Source organism: Otolemur garnettii, unplaced genomic scaffold (genome assembly GCF_000181295.1).
Source record: "Otolemur garnettii isolate 467f Iridium unplaced genomic scaffold, OtoGar3 scaffold00171, whole genome shotgun sequence".
Taxonomy (NCBI): domain Eukaryota; kingdom Metazoa; phylum Chordata; class Mammalia; order Primates; family Galagidae; genus Otolemur; species Otolemur garnettii.
In genome coordinates, this window is record NW_003852566.1 from 1,033,044 (window position 1) to 1,047,949 (window position 14,906).

The 14,906-nt window shown below is 44.0% G+C and overlaps 1 protein-coding gene across 4 annotated transcripts in view; it reads left to right on the plus strand.

Moving 5' to 3' along the window:
- Positions 1 to 14,906, plus strand: part of SLC2A9 (solute carrier family 2 member 9) — a 224,015-nt gene that overhangs the window by 192,795 nt on the left and 16,314 nt on the right. For 3 of the 4 annotated variants that reach the window (XM_003800182.3, XM_023519317.1, XM_023519316.1), the window contains one exon: positions 10,015 to 11,802. The exons of the other annotated variant lie outside the window; for it this stretch is intronic. In XM_003800182.3, coding sequence (XP_003800230.1) covers positions 10,015 to 10,269 — 255 coding nt within the window. In that variant the 3' untranslated portion in view covers positions 10,270 to 11,802. Of the gene's footprint in view, positions 1 to 10,014; positions 11,803 to 14,906 lie in introns of those variants that run through there. 4 annotated transcript variants of the gene reach the window in all.

The window sequence follows — 14,906 nt, forward strand, 5'->3', positions numbered from 1 at the left end:
CCATGAATGGATCAACAAACTGTGGTATATGTACACCATGGAATACTATGCAGCCATAAAGAAAGATGGAGACTTTACGTCCTTCATGTTCACATAGATGGAGCTGGAGAATGTTCTTCTTAGCAAAGTATCATAAGAATGGAAGAAAAAGTATCCAATGTACACACCCCTATTATGAAATTAATTTATACCTTTATATGAAACTATAACCTAATAACAGCCTAAGAATACAGGGAGAGGGGAGGGAGAGGGGAGGGGGGAATGGGTGGAGGGAGGGGGTTTGGAGGGATCACTTCTGAGGTTTATCTTACAAGAGTACAAGTGAATCTTTCTAAGAGTAGAATGTGAACGTTTTAAAATCAATAACTAAGAAAATGACATGAAGGCTATGTTAACCAGTTTGATGGAAGTGTCAGATTGTGTGTGAAAACCCCACACTGTACCCCAAAAGTGCATTAATGTACATAGTTATCATTCAATAAAAAAAAAAGCCACCTAGTCTACCCCACTCAGTCCTATATGTGAGGAGTCCAAAGACCAGGGAAGCCAAAGGACTTCATCTACCTTCAGGGGTAAGTGGCAAGTGTACCCTAGTTCCCTTTCCTGTTAGGTAACAATGCTGTCCCCTCTAAGGCAATCCTTGAAGGCAAACGGTGATCTAGATTCTTTCAATGGTCTAAGTACTGATAGGATTTCTTTTTAATTTGATGGAGTTTTATTTTGAATGAGAAGAATCTTATTCTAAAACTCTTTTGTGTGAATTGCCATCTTGTTTCTTTAAACTTTGAAACAATGGTTTATACTATCAGAGAAGACATTGCAGTAACCCAGAGGTTACTGGGAATGTAGTCATCACTGAGACGGGAACACAGGGGTCTTTTCTTAAAATTCTAATATGTGCACACTTTCTGGTACCTAAGGCTGAAGTTTGTAAACAATATTTTAACCTAAGATTTTCATCACCAACATTTCTTTTAAAGTGTTTCTTTTGTTACTTATTTTCTGATTTTCCAGAGTTTGGCATATTAATTAATTTGTGAGACAACATATATGTTTTTCTTGAAAGTTGATTTTCTTGAATTTGAGTAGCTAAGTTCTTTTATGTTTGTTTTATTTACTGAAATACCTGGCATAAAACTCACCCAAACCTGGAGTGGTAGTTTTATGTAAATGCTCACGAGTTTGCACTGTTAATATAATTGTTGATCCACTTACACTTTGTGCAATACTATATATATGTAGAGAGTTATCAATAAAAAAACAGCCTCTTTGTGATTTTTGAAGAGAAAAAGAAAGAAATCTGTAAACCAAACTTTACTATGAAAGGAGGGCAAATTCAGAGGCACCCACCTTCAGCCAGCTGTAGCTTGGCCCCAGTAGCCAGGCTTTGGATAAGTTTTTATCAACTCTGAGCACAGAGAACTTAGCACAGTTCGTGTTTGACCTGTGGTGGGAGCATTCTGAGTATTACTAATGTTAGTACTGAGCCACACTTGTTGAGGATGCAATTAGGATGGGGTCCTAATTGTGTACAATTGAAGGCCAAATAAGAAGAGGAAGAGAGAGTTCTTCCTCTACCCTCAGGGGTGAGTAGGGAGTCCACATTTGTTGAGGATGTTGCCTTAACAAATGTGGCTCAGAACTAACATCAGTAATACTCAGAATGCTCCCACCACAGGCCAAAGTCTCATTCTTGTCCACAGAAGGAAAGAGTGATCCTGGTTACTCCTCTATTGTAAAGAATTGTCCTTTAAAATATCCTTTCTTCTTGACTTATCCATATCCAGCAGCCATTAAAATATTTGAAGTTGCTTACTTCAATTTTATATCCTTTATTTCAGAGCAGAAGCTCAGGATTTGTAATTATTTGTAGTCATAAGGCAAGTCAGGGCTATCGCTGTCAGCCAGCTCAGGCTGCCATAACAAAACACCACAGCCAATGAGTGGCTGAAATTTATCTTCTCACAGTCCTGGAGGCTGGAAGTCCATGAACAAGATGCTGGAAGGCTTGGTTTCTGGAGAGGGCTCTCATCTCTGGCTTGCAGACGGCCACCTCCTCTCTGCATGCTCACATGGTCTTTCTTTGGCCTTCGTTCTCTTCCTCTTCTTATTTGGCCTTCGATTGTATACAATTAGGACCCCATCCTTATGACTTCATTTAACCTTAATTACCTCCTAAAAGCCCTGTCTCCCAATCCAGCACACAGACGTGAAGGTTTCAACATAGGACCTGGCATGATTTGGTCCATAGCAACAAAGAAACTTAAAGATAGATGGATTCATTTATTTGCATAAATATCTACTGAGCACCTACTATCTTCTGCACACTGTGCTGGGCACCAGGGCTCTACGATGAGCAAAACCACACAAAATCCTTGCTGTCCTCCCAGAGGACATGGTCTGGCAGGAGAGCATCCTCTATCAGGGGTCACACACCCACGTGATGACTGTGCACCAAGGAACAAAGCAGACGAAACTGGGAGAGGCAGGGTCAAGGGAGCTGATCTGGGATACAGGGCAGGCTGCCTGGAGATGAAGGACAGAGATCAGAAAACTGGAGTCAAGGAGCCGAAGGGTCAGGGAAACAGAAACAGCAAGTACAGATGCACCAAGTCTGCCGGAAGGAGTGGAAGGTGGCATGAAGCACGGGGCTGTGGAGGGAGTGTCAGGAGACCTCCGCCAGCATGTGGGGCAGTTCGGGAAGGCACCCTTAAACCCAAAACAGTGGGAGGCAACTACAGAGTTCTAACCAGAGGACCGGCCTGATCAAGGAAGGTTTTGAAAGACTTCTTTGGATGCTATGTGCTGAACAGACAGGGAAGAGGCCATGAGGATGAGGGACACCAGGTAAGGCAAAGGGCGATGGTCCCAGGATTAGACAGGGAGGGAGGCAACCAACTCTGGCCCACTGCTTACTTTTATAAGTGAAGTTTTACTGGGACACATCCATTCTCACTCATCCGTGCATCATCACGTATGGTTGTCTTCACTGCGAGAGCAGAGTCCAGTGATCTGGCAGACATCAGATAGCCCTTTACAAAAAAAGTTGTAAAAGCTGTCCTGGGCCAGCCTTCCAGAGGGAGATGCCAGGAAGAGGCTGGGTCAGGGAGCTGCGAAGGGAAGGGCTGAGACCCCTCACGAAGGCTCAGGGGACCAGAGGCCTTGAGGACGGCTTTCATGTTTCCAGCTGGCTGGGCCCGTCCCCAAACATTTCCAGAGCCCAGGGAGAGGGAGAAGAGCCAGCACCAAGTGCGACAGTTAACTCATTTAAGAAACAGTGCCCACCAGTCAATGTGATGAGCTCTGTGACTCAGGAGGGTCACATGTCCTCAGGGTGATGTAGTCAGGATGCAACCACCACACACACTGGCTTCAGTAGAGGTTGGTGTGACCAAAGGTCTCATGGAGAAGCATGCACTTGAAGCTAGAGTGGGGATGAAGAGGAGTGTTCTGTGTAGCATGTGGGAAAATTCCTGGCCAGCTCTGGCAGAGCACATGGCCACAGTTGAAGGAATCCTTCACTTTAACTCAGAACACTGCTTTCCTTTGGATAATCTGATCGAATGACTAGCTTTTAAGTTTAACTCATAATTACAGGCAGTCAGTCCCTGGGTTACAAATGAGACAGGTCTGTAGGTTTGTCTGGAGGTTGGAACAGGCACATTTACATAGTACCTGTAATAGGCACCGTTCATAAGTGCAAGTTGTAGGTCAGTCAGATGTTTGTAACTCTGGGACTGCCTATCCATTAGGTTATAATTTTGTCACCTCCAAGCAGGATTGTTTTTTGTGACTAGATCTCTAGGCAGGGTGCATGTCCACCTCAACCCACCTGATAGCACCACAGGCAGAGGACTTTGGGACCACTTGGTCAGCACTCACAGCTCCACTCCCAGCAGCTCCTCGCCTGCCGGGGGCTCACGGAAGCTGCTGCACTTCATATAGTCTGCACAGCGGGGCAGAAGACGCTGAACTTGTTCTATAACATTAAGGACCATTTCCTAGAAGTAACACTTTGCCCACACTGACTTACATTTTCAGTATCATTTGGTCTTATAGTATACTCTGGAAAGAATGTTTTCCTCTGAATCAGAGAATACAGAACAGTTTCATGACCATTTCTTTCTTTTCTTTTTTTTTTTTAAAAGAGATTTCACCTCTGGGTGCTGAACTGGGTAGGAGGGATTTTATTTTATTATCGTTATTATTATGTTTTGCATATTTTGGCTGGGGCCAGGTTTGAACCAGCTGCTTCTGGTATGTGGGGCCAGCACCCTACTCCTTTGAGCCACAGGTGCCATCCCATGATCATGTCTACTAACATAAAAGATACATTTCCAGAAGTGATAGAACTATAGTTAGTGACTTTCATGTAAGCTGGGAAAGAAGAGTTTACTAAGTTGCCACTTGCTGTTACCCAGCTGGGAGGACCAAGCATCTGCACCTCACAAGGTTCTGGTCTGTCTATGAGGTTTCCACTGCTGCTCGGGTTCTCGCTGGGGCTTCCAGGAGGCCCCCAGGAGCCAAGGACCAGCCACCCTGCCTCTGACCTCTAGACTGGGCCATAGCCAAACCACCTGCAGAGGGTCAGGCCTCTTGCCTGTGAATTGTTTTTTAAATTAAAGTTTTTATTTCTCATTCCAGCTTTTTCTTGGTAAAACACCTTCGATGCTTGTATCCCAAGCCTGAGTTTCTACTTGGGTTTAGGTACTTTTATGTTGACTACATTAAACAGGTAGTTTTTACTAGTTTAGTTATAAAATACATTATACAAAAAGTGTTTGAAATATATCATTTCTAAAGGAAAATTTTGATTATAATCAGGAAATAATTAGATATAAAAATAGCAGGAAAAAAAATCAGTGCTCTCCTTTAGCCAGCAGAACCTGTGGGATGTCCTATGTACTCTCCCTGACCAGCAAGGCCTTGTATGACTCATTCCTAGGCTTTTGTTATGATTTGATCCTCACCCAAATGCAGCCTTTAACGGTCTAGATTGACAATCTAGTGTTTCGTTTTGCCTAATTTGTATATTTACAGAAGAGCATCTGATCTTCTGTGCTGTTTTTCTCTTCATTTGTTTTGGGAGCCACAGTGTTGGTACGTAGAGTTATACCACTCATTGTTTGTCACGGACAGTGGCACTCCTTTAGAGGACAGTATCCCAATTTACTTATCCACCCCATCTCCGGGGGCATCTGAGCTGTGTCCGGTTGTTTTGCTCTACAAACTGTGTTGCTTTGCAAATCCTTGTGCAATGTGCAAGGGATGGTGTGAGGAGGCCACTGTGGTCTAAGCTCTGCAGTGTCACCACTGAACACCTGAAACTGAGGTGAACTACTGCAACCGAGGAAATGAATTTCTAATTTTGACTGAGGCCAGGTATGGTAGCTCGCACCTCTAATTCTGGTAGTTTGGGAGACTAAGGTGGAAGGATTGCTTGAGGTCAGGAATTTGAGACCAGCTTGGGCAGCATACCAAGACCCTATTTCTGCAAAAAAAAATTTTTTTTTAATTATCCAGATGTGGTGATACATACCTATAATTCTAGCTACTCTGAAGTTCAAGGTTACAGTGACCTATGATTGCTTCCCTGCACTCTAGCCTGGGCAACAGAGCAAGACCCTATCTCAAAAACTCTTTCTAGTTGATTTAAATTTAAATAGCACAGCTCCGGGGTTTGTACTCAGAAGTACAATTTCTGGGTCATGAGACACACACAACTTCACCTCTCAGTATAATGTGAAGTCATTTTCCAAAGTAATTGTAGCTAGTCACAGCCTCACCAGCTGGGGGAAAAGTCCCACTCGTCATCACACGTGGTGTGTCATTGCGAGACATTCTTACCAGTCTGAACCATGAGGAATGATAATAAATCACTGAGGCTGTAACATGGCCAAGAACACGGAGCCCCTGCCATGGACTTATTTGCCATTTGTGGGTTCAGCTCATCTGTGAAAGGCTTGAACTGCATTTCTGCTCCTTTTTTTCTGTCAGAATGTCTTTTTTCTTCCTGGCTCATGAGAAGTTTTTCTGGGTTGTTTTCAATTTGGGTGCTAATTCTGTTAGTTATGTATCACAATTCCTCCTCCCCGTTCCCTGCTCTTGTAGTCTCTATACGGTACTGTTTGATGAAAAGATACTCTTAGTTTTTAAGCAGCCAAATTTATCAATTTTTCATTTATGGGCTAAGTTCAATGAATGTAAAAGTTCTTTCACAGAAAACCTTGAATGTGAGCATGCCCATTTTACTAATGGGGAAAAAAGGCCCAGATGATGGGGTGTCCCAGAGTCACGTGATGGCTGCATTCCTGCCGGAGCCAGACCTGGAATCCGGGTCTGCCAAGTCCTCTTTGTTCCTCCCCTCAGCAGATATGCTGTCTAAAAACTTCTGGCTGGGGGTCACTGGACAGCCCCTCCCCAACAATGACTTAGGATTGGTTAAATAACTTGCTCTGTGGGCTGCTGAGTCATTCTGAAGTAGAAGAGGGGACAGAAGAAAGACTCTTTCTGAGACACACTCTGAATCTACACAAGGGGGGCAGATGCCAAAGTGAGACGACTGTCTCTGAAATTAGGCTCCCCTGGGTTCAAATCCAGCTGCCATTACCAGCTGGTGACCTCAGGCCAATGACCCGCCCATTCTCATGTGGGAGAGGGTGCTAGAGCCCTGGGAGAACTGCAGGGTCCCAGTGACCTTTCACCACCAGCCCAGACACACACCAGCGAGGGAGCCGTGAGAGAACGTGGAGAGAGCTGGCTTTGGCATGATGTTCCTATTTTTTTTCCAACCATGGCCTTGGCTGTTTCAGAGCCTCTCAAATCCCCAGTTTCATATTTTATAAAATGAAAATAAAAATAAGTATATCACAGTGTGAGCTGAGGGGGGTCAGATGATAGAATGTCTGTAATATTGTTGACATACAGGAGGTGCTGAAAAGTGCATTTCTCTTCCCAGACTCAGTACAATCACATACCTGCAACAACTTCAGGCTGCCACGTGAACCCTGCACAGAAGCATCTCTAGCAGATATAGACAAACATCCTTTGGCCCTTCCAGCTCCTGAGACAGCCCCAAAGCCCTTCTGCTCTTTCCATCCACACTATCCCATCTGTCCTTGCCCAGCTCTGGCCCATTGTGTTTGAACTTCTGGGTTTGGAGTAGCCTGAAGGTTTCAGTTTGGGGTGTTTTTTCCCCATGACTCTGTGGCCAAGACTCTCTGTTGCTCTCTGGTCCTTACTCTGTGAGCGGTGACCACAACACGATGAACACAGACTGAAGGCGGCTCCAGATCCGAGACTTACATTTGCCTCATACCCCAAAACCTGGACAGGTAACTTCGCCCCTCTCTGTCTCCTCATCTGTAAAGCAGTCCATAGCATTGGAGTGAATGTTATCTCAGTCACAGCACAGCACAGCAAGGAATCAGCAAACCCGACGACTGGTATTGCAGCCTTGCCCTCCTGGCCCCAGCCCACGCCACATCCGATGAGGGGCAGTGTGGCCTTAAAGCTTTGCCCCAGCCCTGCCACTTCCTGACGGTGCCACCCTGGGCCTGTAACATGACCTCACTCCGCCTAGATTTCCTCTTCTGTAAAGAGGGATCCAGTGGGCCTGTTTCTCAGAGGCAGAAACAGTGTGCCTGTAGAAGGCCTGGCCCTCGTCTGGGCAGAGCCAGTGCTATTCATTTGCTGTCCTTCCTTTCCCTTCCTCCTGAAGCCCACCTCACAGCACACTTCTACCAAGGCCCCTTGTGTGCTGAGCCAGTACCAGCTCACAGTTCCTGGTCTGCGTACCTGGTAGGAGAACTGGTGGGTGTGCACCTGCCAGAGGTGCCTTGGCGGGAAGGGGCTGCCTGAGTCCATTTGTGCTGCAGTAACAAAATACCACAAACTGGGTAATGAATAAGGAGCAGAAGGTTTATGAAAGCTGTGAGACAGCTGTCAGTAGCCAGCAAACTCTTTGCCTGGTGAAGCCTGCTCTATGCTTTTAAGACGGCACCCCTTGCTATGTCCTCACTTGGAGGAAGGACATAAGGACCCAGACAGTCCCCCAGAGCATTTATAAGGCATCATTCATGAGGGCTCTATCCCGTCTCTTCGTAAAGGCCCCTGCTAGATAACACCACATTAAATTTTAAGTTGAAATGAATGAATTTGGGGTGACACATTCAGATCATAGCAGAGACCCAGCAGGAATTTGTATCTGGAAACCAGGGGGACAGAATCTGTGTCTAGGTCACAGTGGTTCTCAACCTTCCTAATGCCACAAACCTTTAATATAGTCCAAAGGGGTTGCAACCCACAGGTTGAGAACCACTGGTCTGAGAGGTCAAGTTTCTCACTCAGGCCTTATCATGGCTTTGCTCCTGAGACTCCTGAGGGAGGGAACAAGCCTCCCTTCCCAGGAGGGCAGCAGTAGGAAGGGGTTCTTGAGTGAATTCTGAGAAACTCTGGAGGTAATCCTAATGACACACAGCAGGTGCCCTGGGAAAGGAAGCTGAGCGGCCACTGCTTGGTGAGGCCCTAGGCAGCACTGCCTGTGGCTGGGGCAGGGCAGGGAGCCCCTGCGAGCCTCCCCGGTCACATGCTTGGGAGCTTACTGAGCATCCACTGTGTGCCAGGTGCTCTTGGGTCCTGGGAATTCAAGAACACTGACGCCCTGCCTCAGATGGCTGAGCTCTTGGCTGGAGAGAGTTAGAGTGCGGTAGTTATAGGTCACAATGCTACATAGCAGAGAGTGTTTTGAGGAACAATGAACAAGACGGGGGTCTGGAAAGGAGGGTCGGGTCATTCTGAGAGAGTGACCTTTATGCCAAAATGAAGGGGAGTGAGAAGGAGGTGGCACAGATGTCTCTAGAGGAGTATTCCAGGAAAAGGGAGCAGCACGTGCAAAACCCTGAGGCACCAGGTCGGGGTGGGGGGCCATGAAGGCAGTGCAGAGAAGGTGAGGAGCGTGGGGTCAGAGAAGCAAGAGGATCCACGTGGCTGGTGACCTTCAAGGCTGTGGGGAGCATTTGTTAGGATTTGGCTTTACTCAGCGTGACTTAGAAAGTCACAGTGGGCTTTGAATAGACGAATAACAGGATAGCTGTAGTTTGTCTCCTGAGAATAATCTTAAGGGGACAGGGCAGTAGCAGGGAAACCAGTCGAGAAGGTACTGCAGTAATTCAATCAGGGTGGGAGCCCCTGGGAGTCTCCTCATTCACCTCCCGGCTCCTGCACCACAATGGCAGCAGTAGAAGTGGTGACAAGTGCTGTGACTCAGAATATCTTTCAAGGACAACATCACAGGGTTTCCTGATAGAGCAGACGTGTGCGCAGGAGGACCTCAGCCAGTATCTAAGTGTTCTGGTTGGCCTAAGCAGGCAGAAGGCTGGGGTACCGCCAATGGGGTAGATGAGAGCAGGAGGGGGAGGGGGGAGCGCCGGGGGAGGAGCTCCGTGTGGACTTGGTGAGTCAGATGCCCATTCAGTGTGCAGGTGGAGGGCCAGGGGTGTTGAGTGCAAAGTTGGATAGATCTCGTTTCTTCTTCAAAACCACATGTGGGTGCACTTCACAGTATTACAGATGAGGAAACTGATGCTCCTGGATTGAAGTTCTGTCTTAGCTGGCACATCTCAAGTGTTGGCTCAGCAGGTGAGTGACGGAGCCAGGGTTTGAATCCCACACAACTGACCACAGAGCCATATCCTCCCCGTCCTGCACACTGCTCAGGAAATCTTTATCGACAGATATTATAGAAGGTACACATCTTGGTCCTAAGCACTCCCAGGTAAGTGACAAAAAACAATCACAATAATAAAGACTGCACTTCCCCATCTTCACAAGTGTGAAGCTCATTTATTGATGACACATGAGAGTGTGTCATGCGGAGCCAGCGTCGCATATGGTGCTTGGTCCAAAAGTATTGACATGTGAATGGGGAAGCTATACAGAAAAGTTTTGTTCGGAGATGGTTTCACGGTTTACTGATATTCTACTTGATGTTTTTTTGTCTCTGCCTTTCCACAGAAAAGTCTGGACACCTACTGTTTCCTCGTCTTTGCTACAATTTGTATCACAGGTGCTGTCTACCTTTATTTTGTCCTGCCCGAGACCAAAAACAAAACGCATGCAGAAATCAGCCAAGCATTTGCCAAAAGAAACAAAGCACATCCACCAGAGGAAAAAATTGACTCGGCGGTTACCGATGATAAGATGAATGGAGGGCCTGAACCTGAGTCCTCCTCTACATTGGACAATCATGTCCCAAACAAGGTCATCTAAATGGGTGACATCACCATTTCAGGAAACCAAAGCTTCCCCATTTTCAAGAGGCTTAAACTGATTGAAGCCAGTCTTATTCAGTATTTAAAAATAAACCTGTGCCAATGTATTATCACAATCATTTTGGCTTTATTTACAGCTAAGTCTCCCAGACTCTTCAAGAAGCCTGAAAGAATTCCCCTGTGTTTCAGTAAACACAGCATTCCTCTGTACTGACCATGACCTGCCCATTTCATGACTTGACCATGGTTTCAAAATGAGCTTGGAACAATAGCATTAATATTTGAACACTTTCTCAAAGAAAACTAATTTAATCTGATATGGGACCAATGGACTAGAAATCACAGACTGAGGTTGTAGTCCCAACCTCATAATAAGCAGCCTTGACCTGCCCTCAGCCTGGATCCTGGTGCTTCCATGACCCCTGGGTTTGGCCCTGGAAATAGACTGTCAGGATTCAGTGGAGAGACTCTTCATGCCAACTAATAAATGCCTGCTACCAACCTTTGGTTCTGCCTTGTGGGTCTAGGTCTTGCCCTTCCCAGGCTGTGTCTAAGGCATGGGCTCAGGACTTCCAGGGCAGACACAGTGTTCACCTCTGACTGTGAAACCCTTGTGTGCTCACAGACAACATGCAGGAGACCAGTGTCTGGAAGACCTGGAGAAACAACTTTACCAGAACTGGGGCAGGGACTGCAAACTGAACTCTATCCAAATGAAAAACAATATTGAGAATGATTCTGAAGCTAAACCTAGGGTTGGTGGGAAAAACCATTGGGGTTAATTGGTGATGTCTGCCACAGGTGTGGAAATGCAAGTATCAGCACGTGTACCTCATGTTTGCCATATCCAGAAGAGCTTCATCTGAAAATGTAATGAGCCACCTTGAAAGATGGGGAGTGCACCATCACTTAAAGTGCCCAAGCAAAGGCTGAGTGATTACTCATCTTGACTGTCCTTAAGGAAATCTAAGTGTCAGTTGTGTAGGAAGCTGTTTAGAATAGCTATGTGTAAGGGCTCTGGCTAAGCCTTACATGCTAGAGTCGTCTTGGCCGGAGCAATTTGCAGCCTGCCATAGGAACGCACAGCTTGTTGTTTGGCCAATTCCCTATACCTACCTCCAGAATGAAATACACTCACAGTGCTCATAAGTAAATGAAAATGCACCTGAATTAGCACTGTTGTGTTTGAATTTCATATGTCATAGAAGGAGAAGAACCAGAGAGGAAAGACTCTGGACCTTCCAGCACCACTGGAATCTTTTCAGCTGTAACCCCTTGGGTTTTCTCTAATCCTTCTTGAAAAAGGCAGCCTTCACCTGAACCTGAGTTCTGAGTTTCCTACCCTGCTGAATATTTCTTCATCACTGGATCTCTCCTTTGGTTAATTGCCCACTCAGTGCACCATGACATCCAGCTTTGGTTTGACTGGAGAATGTGGACAGTGTTTTGTCAGTATGGAGAGAAAGTGACATGTGGGTACCAAGAGAGTCTGAGACCAAAAGAGCCAAATAAAGTATAAAAGAGAAAGCTTTGCTTTTGGGTTTTCTATTTTGCTTGGTGACTTGCATATTTAGACCATAAATATTAGGTACCTACCACAGATCAGGTACTAGTTAGGCAGTAAAGATATATCAGTAAGCAAGAAAATACACTTCCCTTCCTACAGACAAGCCCATGTCTACCAGAGAAGATGGCGAATTGAAGCATTACAGTAGGATGCCATCAGTACTGGGCTGGGAGGAAGCAGTGGCACAGGAGAACACAGCAGGAACAGTTAGGGCAAGAAGAGAAAATCAGGAGAGCCTTCCCAAACAGGACACAGAAATAGGATAGGGAATAACATGATTATTGGGCAATAGGCCAGGAATTATTCTTACATCTTATTACATTTGAAAAGATAGAAGAGCCACTGTCTTGGTTCATTTTCTGTAGCTTATAGCAGAATACATGTAACTAGGTAATTCATCAAGAAAAGGAGTTCCTTCTGACTGTTGCAGAGGCTGCAAAGTCCAAGGTAGAGGGGCACATCTGGACAGAGCCTTCTTGGCTGGTGGGGACCCTTCAGAGTCCCAAGGTGGCAAAGGGCAGCCCCACAGCGACAGGGCCGAGAGAGGTCATTCAGGTCTCTTCTTCTTCCTATAAAGCCACCAGTCTCCCTCCCATAACTCATTAATGTGTTAACCTATTAATCTATGAATAATTAATCCCCCCAAATCAACTTTCTCTTAGAGATCCCACCTTTCAGTTCTGCCACATTGAGCATTAAGCTTCAACATGAGTTTTGGAGGGACATTCAAACCATAAGAACCATACTAGGGGGATTTTTGAAAAATTAAACAGTAAGACACCCATGATCTCACATGCTTTATGCTCCCTAACACTATCACTTTAACCTTTATATAACTCTGTTCATTTTTGGGCCTATTATTTATCCAGTTGTCATTACAAAGTGCATAAAACACAATTACAATCATCTTGCCTTTTATCTTCTATTTGTTCTACTTTGTATTAAATCAAATGGATTTTCTATATTCCAAATCCCTTTATTAATATTCTAATATACACTGCATGGATTCTTTAGTATAAAATTGTTTTTCAGATATCAATAGATAATGAAGCATGGTAAGTCAGAGAGACACATTCCCAAGAGCTTTGCCTCTAGTGCTTTACTGACAGGCACCAACCTGTTACAGCCCCCTGTGTCCGTCTAGTCCCTAAAAGAATCTCTAGTCAAATTAATAGGCCTATTCCTTTATTTGCAAGTCATGGAGGCTGACATTTCTTCTTTTCAGCTTCACTGAAAGAAAAGTAACTCTTCCAGCTTCTGGCTCTGGCGTGATGAAGTGAGCACACTCCTCCTTATTTCTCTCACTGATTATTACTAAAAACCCTGAACAGAATCATGACATACATACACGAGGACTATGAAAAATAACTTATAGAAGGCAAATTGGAAAGGAAAATCAAAACTCAAAGAACAGCTAATGTAGTGGCAAAATCTTCTGTATTTCCCCCCTCTCATATCTCCTGGCTCCAGGAAAGACCAATTTCCAAAACTGTGCAACACGCATCAACAGAAAAAGCTCCAAGAGAAATCCCCTTTCTGTTCCTGTCCACAGTGACAGGAAAAGGTGATCTTGTGGGGGAAAGAGTATAAGAGGAGGGGGAAAAATACTTAAGAGATAATATTTGAAGACTTCCAAAATGTGATGAAATATACAAATTTAGAATTTAGGAAGTTCCATGAATCCTAAAGAGGAAAAATTCAAATAAAACCATTCCAGACACATTGCAATTAAACTGACGAAAATCAAATATGAAAGAAAAACTCTTGAAAGGGGTCCGAGAAAATCAACACATTACATATTTGCACATGATTTAGATGACTGCAGAATTTTCATCAGAAACCATGTAAGCCAGAAGAGACTGGATGTATATTTCAATTTTTTTTAAATGCTGAAAGAGAGAACTATCAGTCCAGTTTGAATTTTTAAAAGACACATGGATATGCTGTTTATAAGAAACCCACATTAAATGTAATACTATAGATAGATTGAAAGTAAAGGAGAGACAAAAGATACAGCATGCAAACATGCCTGAAAAGAAAGTTGGCATGGCTACTTTAATAGTAGAAAGAGCAGTCTTTGGGACTAGAAAAATTACTCATGATAAAAAAGGAAATTATATTGTTATAAATAGGTTAATTCTCCAAAAACATACAAATCTCCTAAATGTGCATATACCTCAAAAAAATTTCAAAACACATGAAGTAAAAGCAGGTAGAACAGAAAAGAAAACTAGACAGGGGTACAATAGAAAACTAGACAGGGGTACAATTATACTTTGAGACCTCAATGCTCCACTCACAGTTATGAATAGAACAAATAAAAAATACCCAAAATATAGAAGACTCAAACAATACTATCAAGAATTTGACCTGATTGACATCTATAGAACACTTTGTTATCAACAGCAAAATACATTTTCTTTTTAAATGCATTTGAAACACCCAACAAGGCCTTTTTGTTGTGGCAGATGTACCTGGCTTTGTAAATGTTTTTCCTCTGAAAACCTGTCTTTCTCTTCCTTAATAAATTTTGTTTAACATTTGAAAAAAAAGAAACATTCAACAAAATAGACCATACAGTGGTAAAAACAAACCTCCATAAATTCAAAATATTAAAATTATAATATTATAATTATAATACATATAAAAGTATGTTCTCTGACCATAGAGAAATCAAAGACAGAAAGTTATCTGGAAAATTCCCAAATTGGAGGACTTTAAAGCACATTTCTAAATAACCTATGAGTCAAAAAGAACATCTCAGAGGAAATAATAAAATATTTTGAATTTAATTAAAATTAAAATACTATAGACCAAATTTTGTGGATGCTGGTAAAGCATCACCTAACAGAAATTGTATAGCATTACATGCTCTATGCTAGAAAGCTCTCAAATAAACAATCTAAGATTTGACCTTAAGGCCAGGTGCAGTGACTCATGCCTGTAATCCTAGCACTCTGGGAGGCCAAGGTAGGTGGATTCCTTGAGCTCAGGAGTTCAAGACCATCATGAGCAAGAGTGGAACCTCCTCTCTAAAAAATAGCCAGGCATTGTGGAGGGCACCTGTA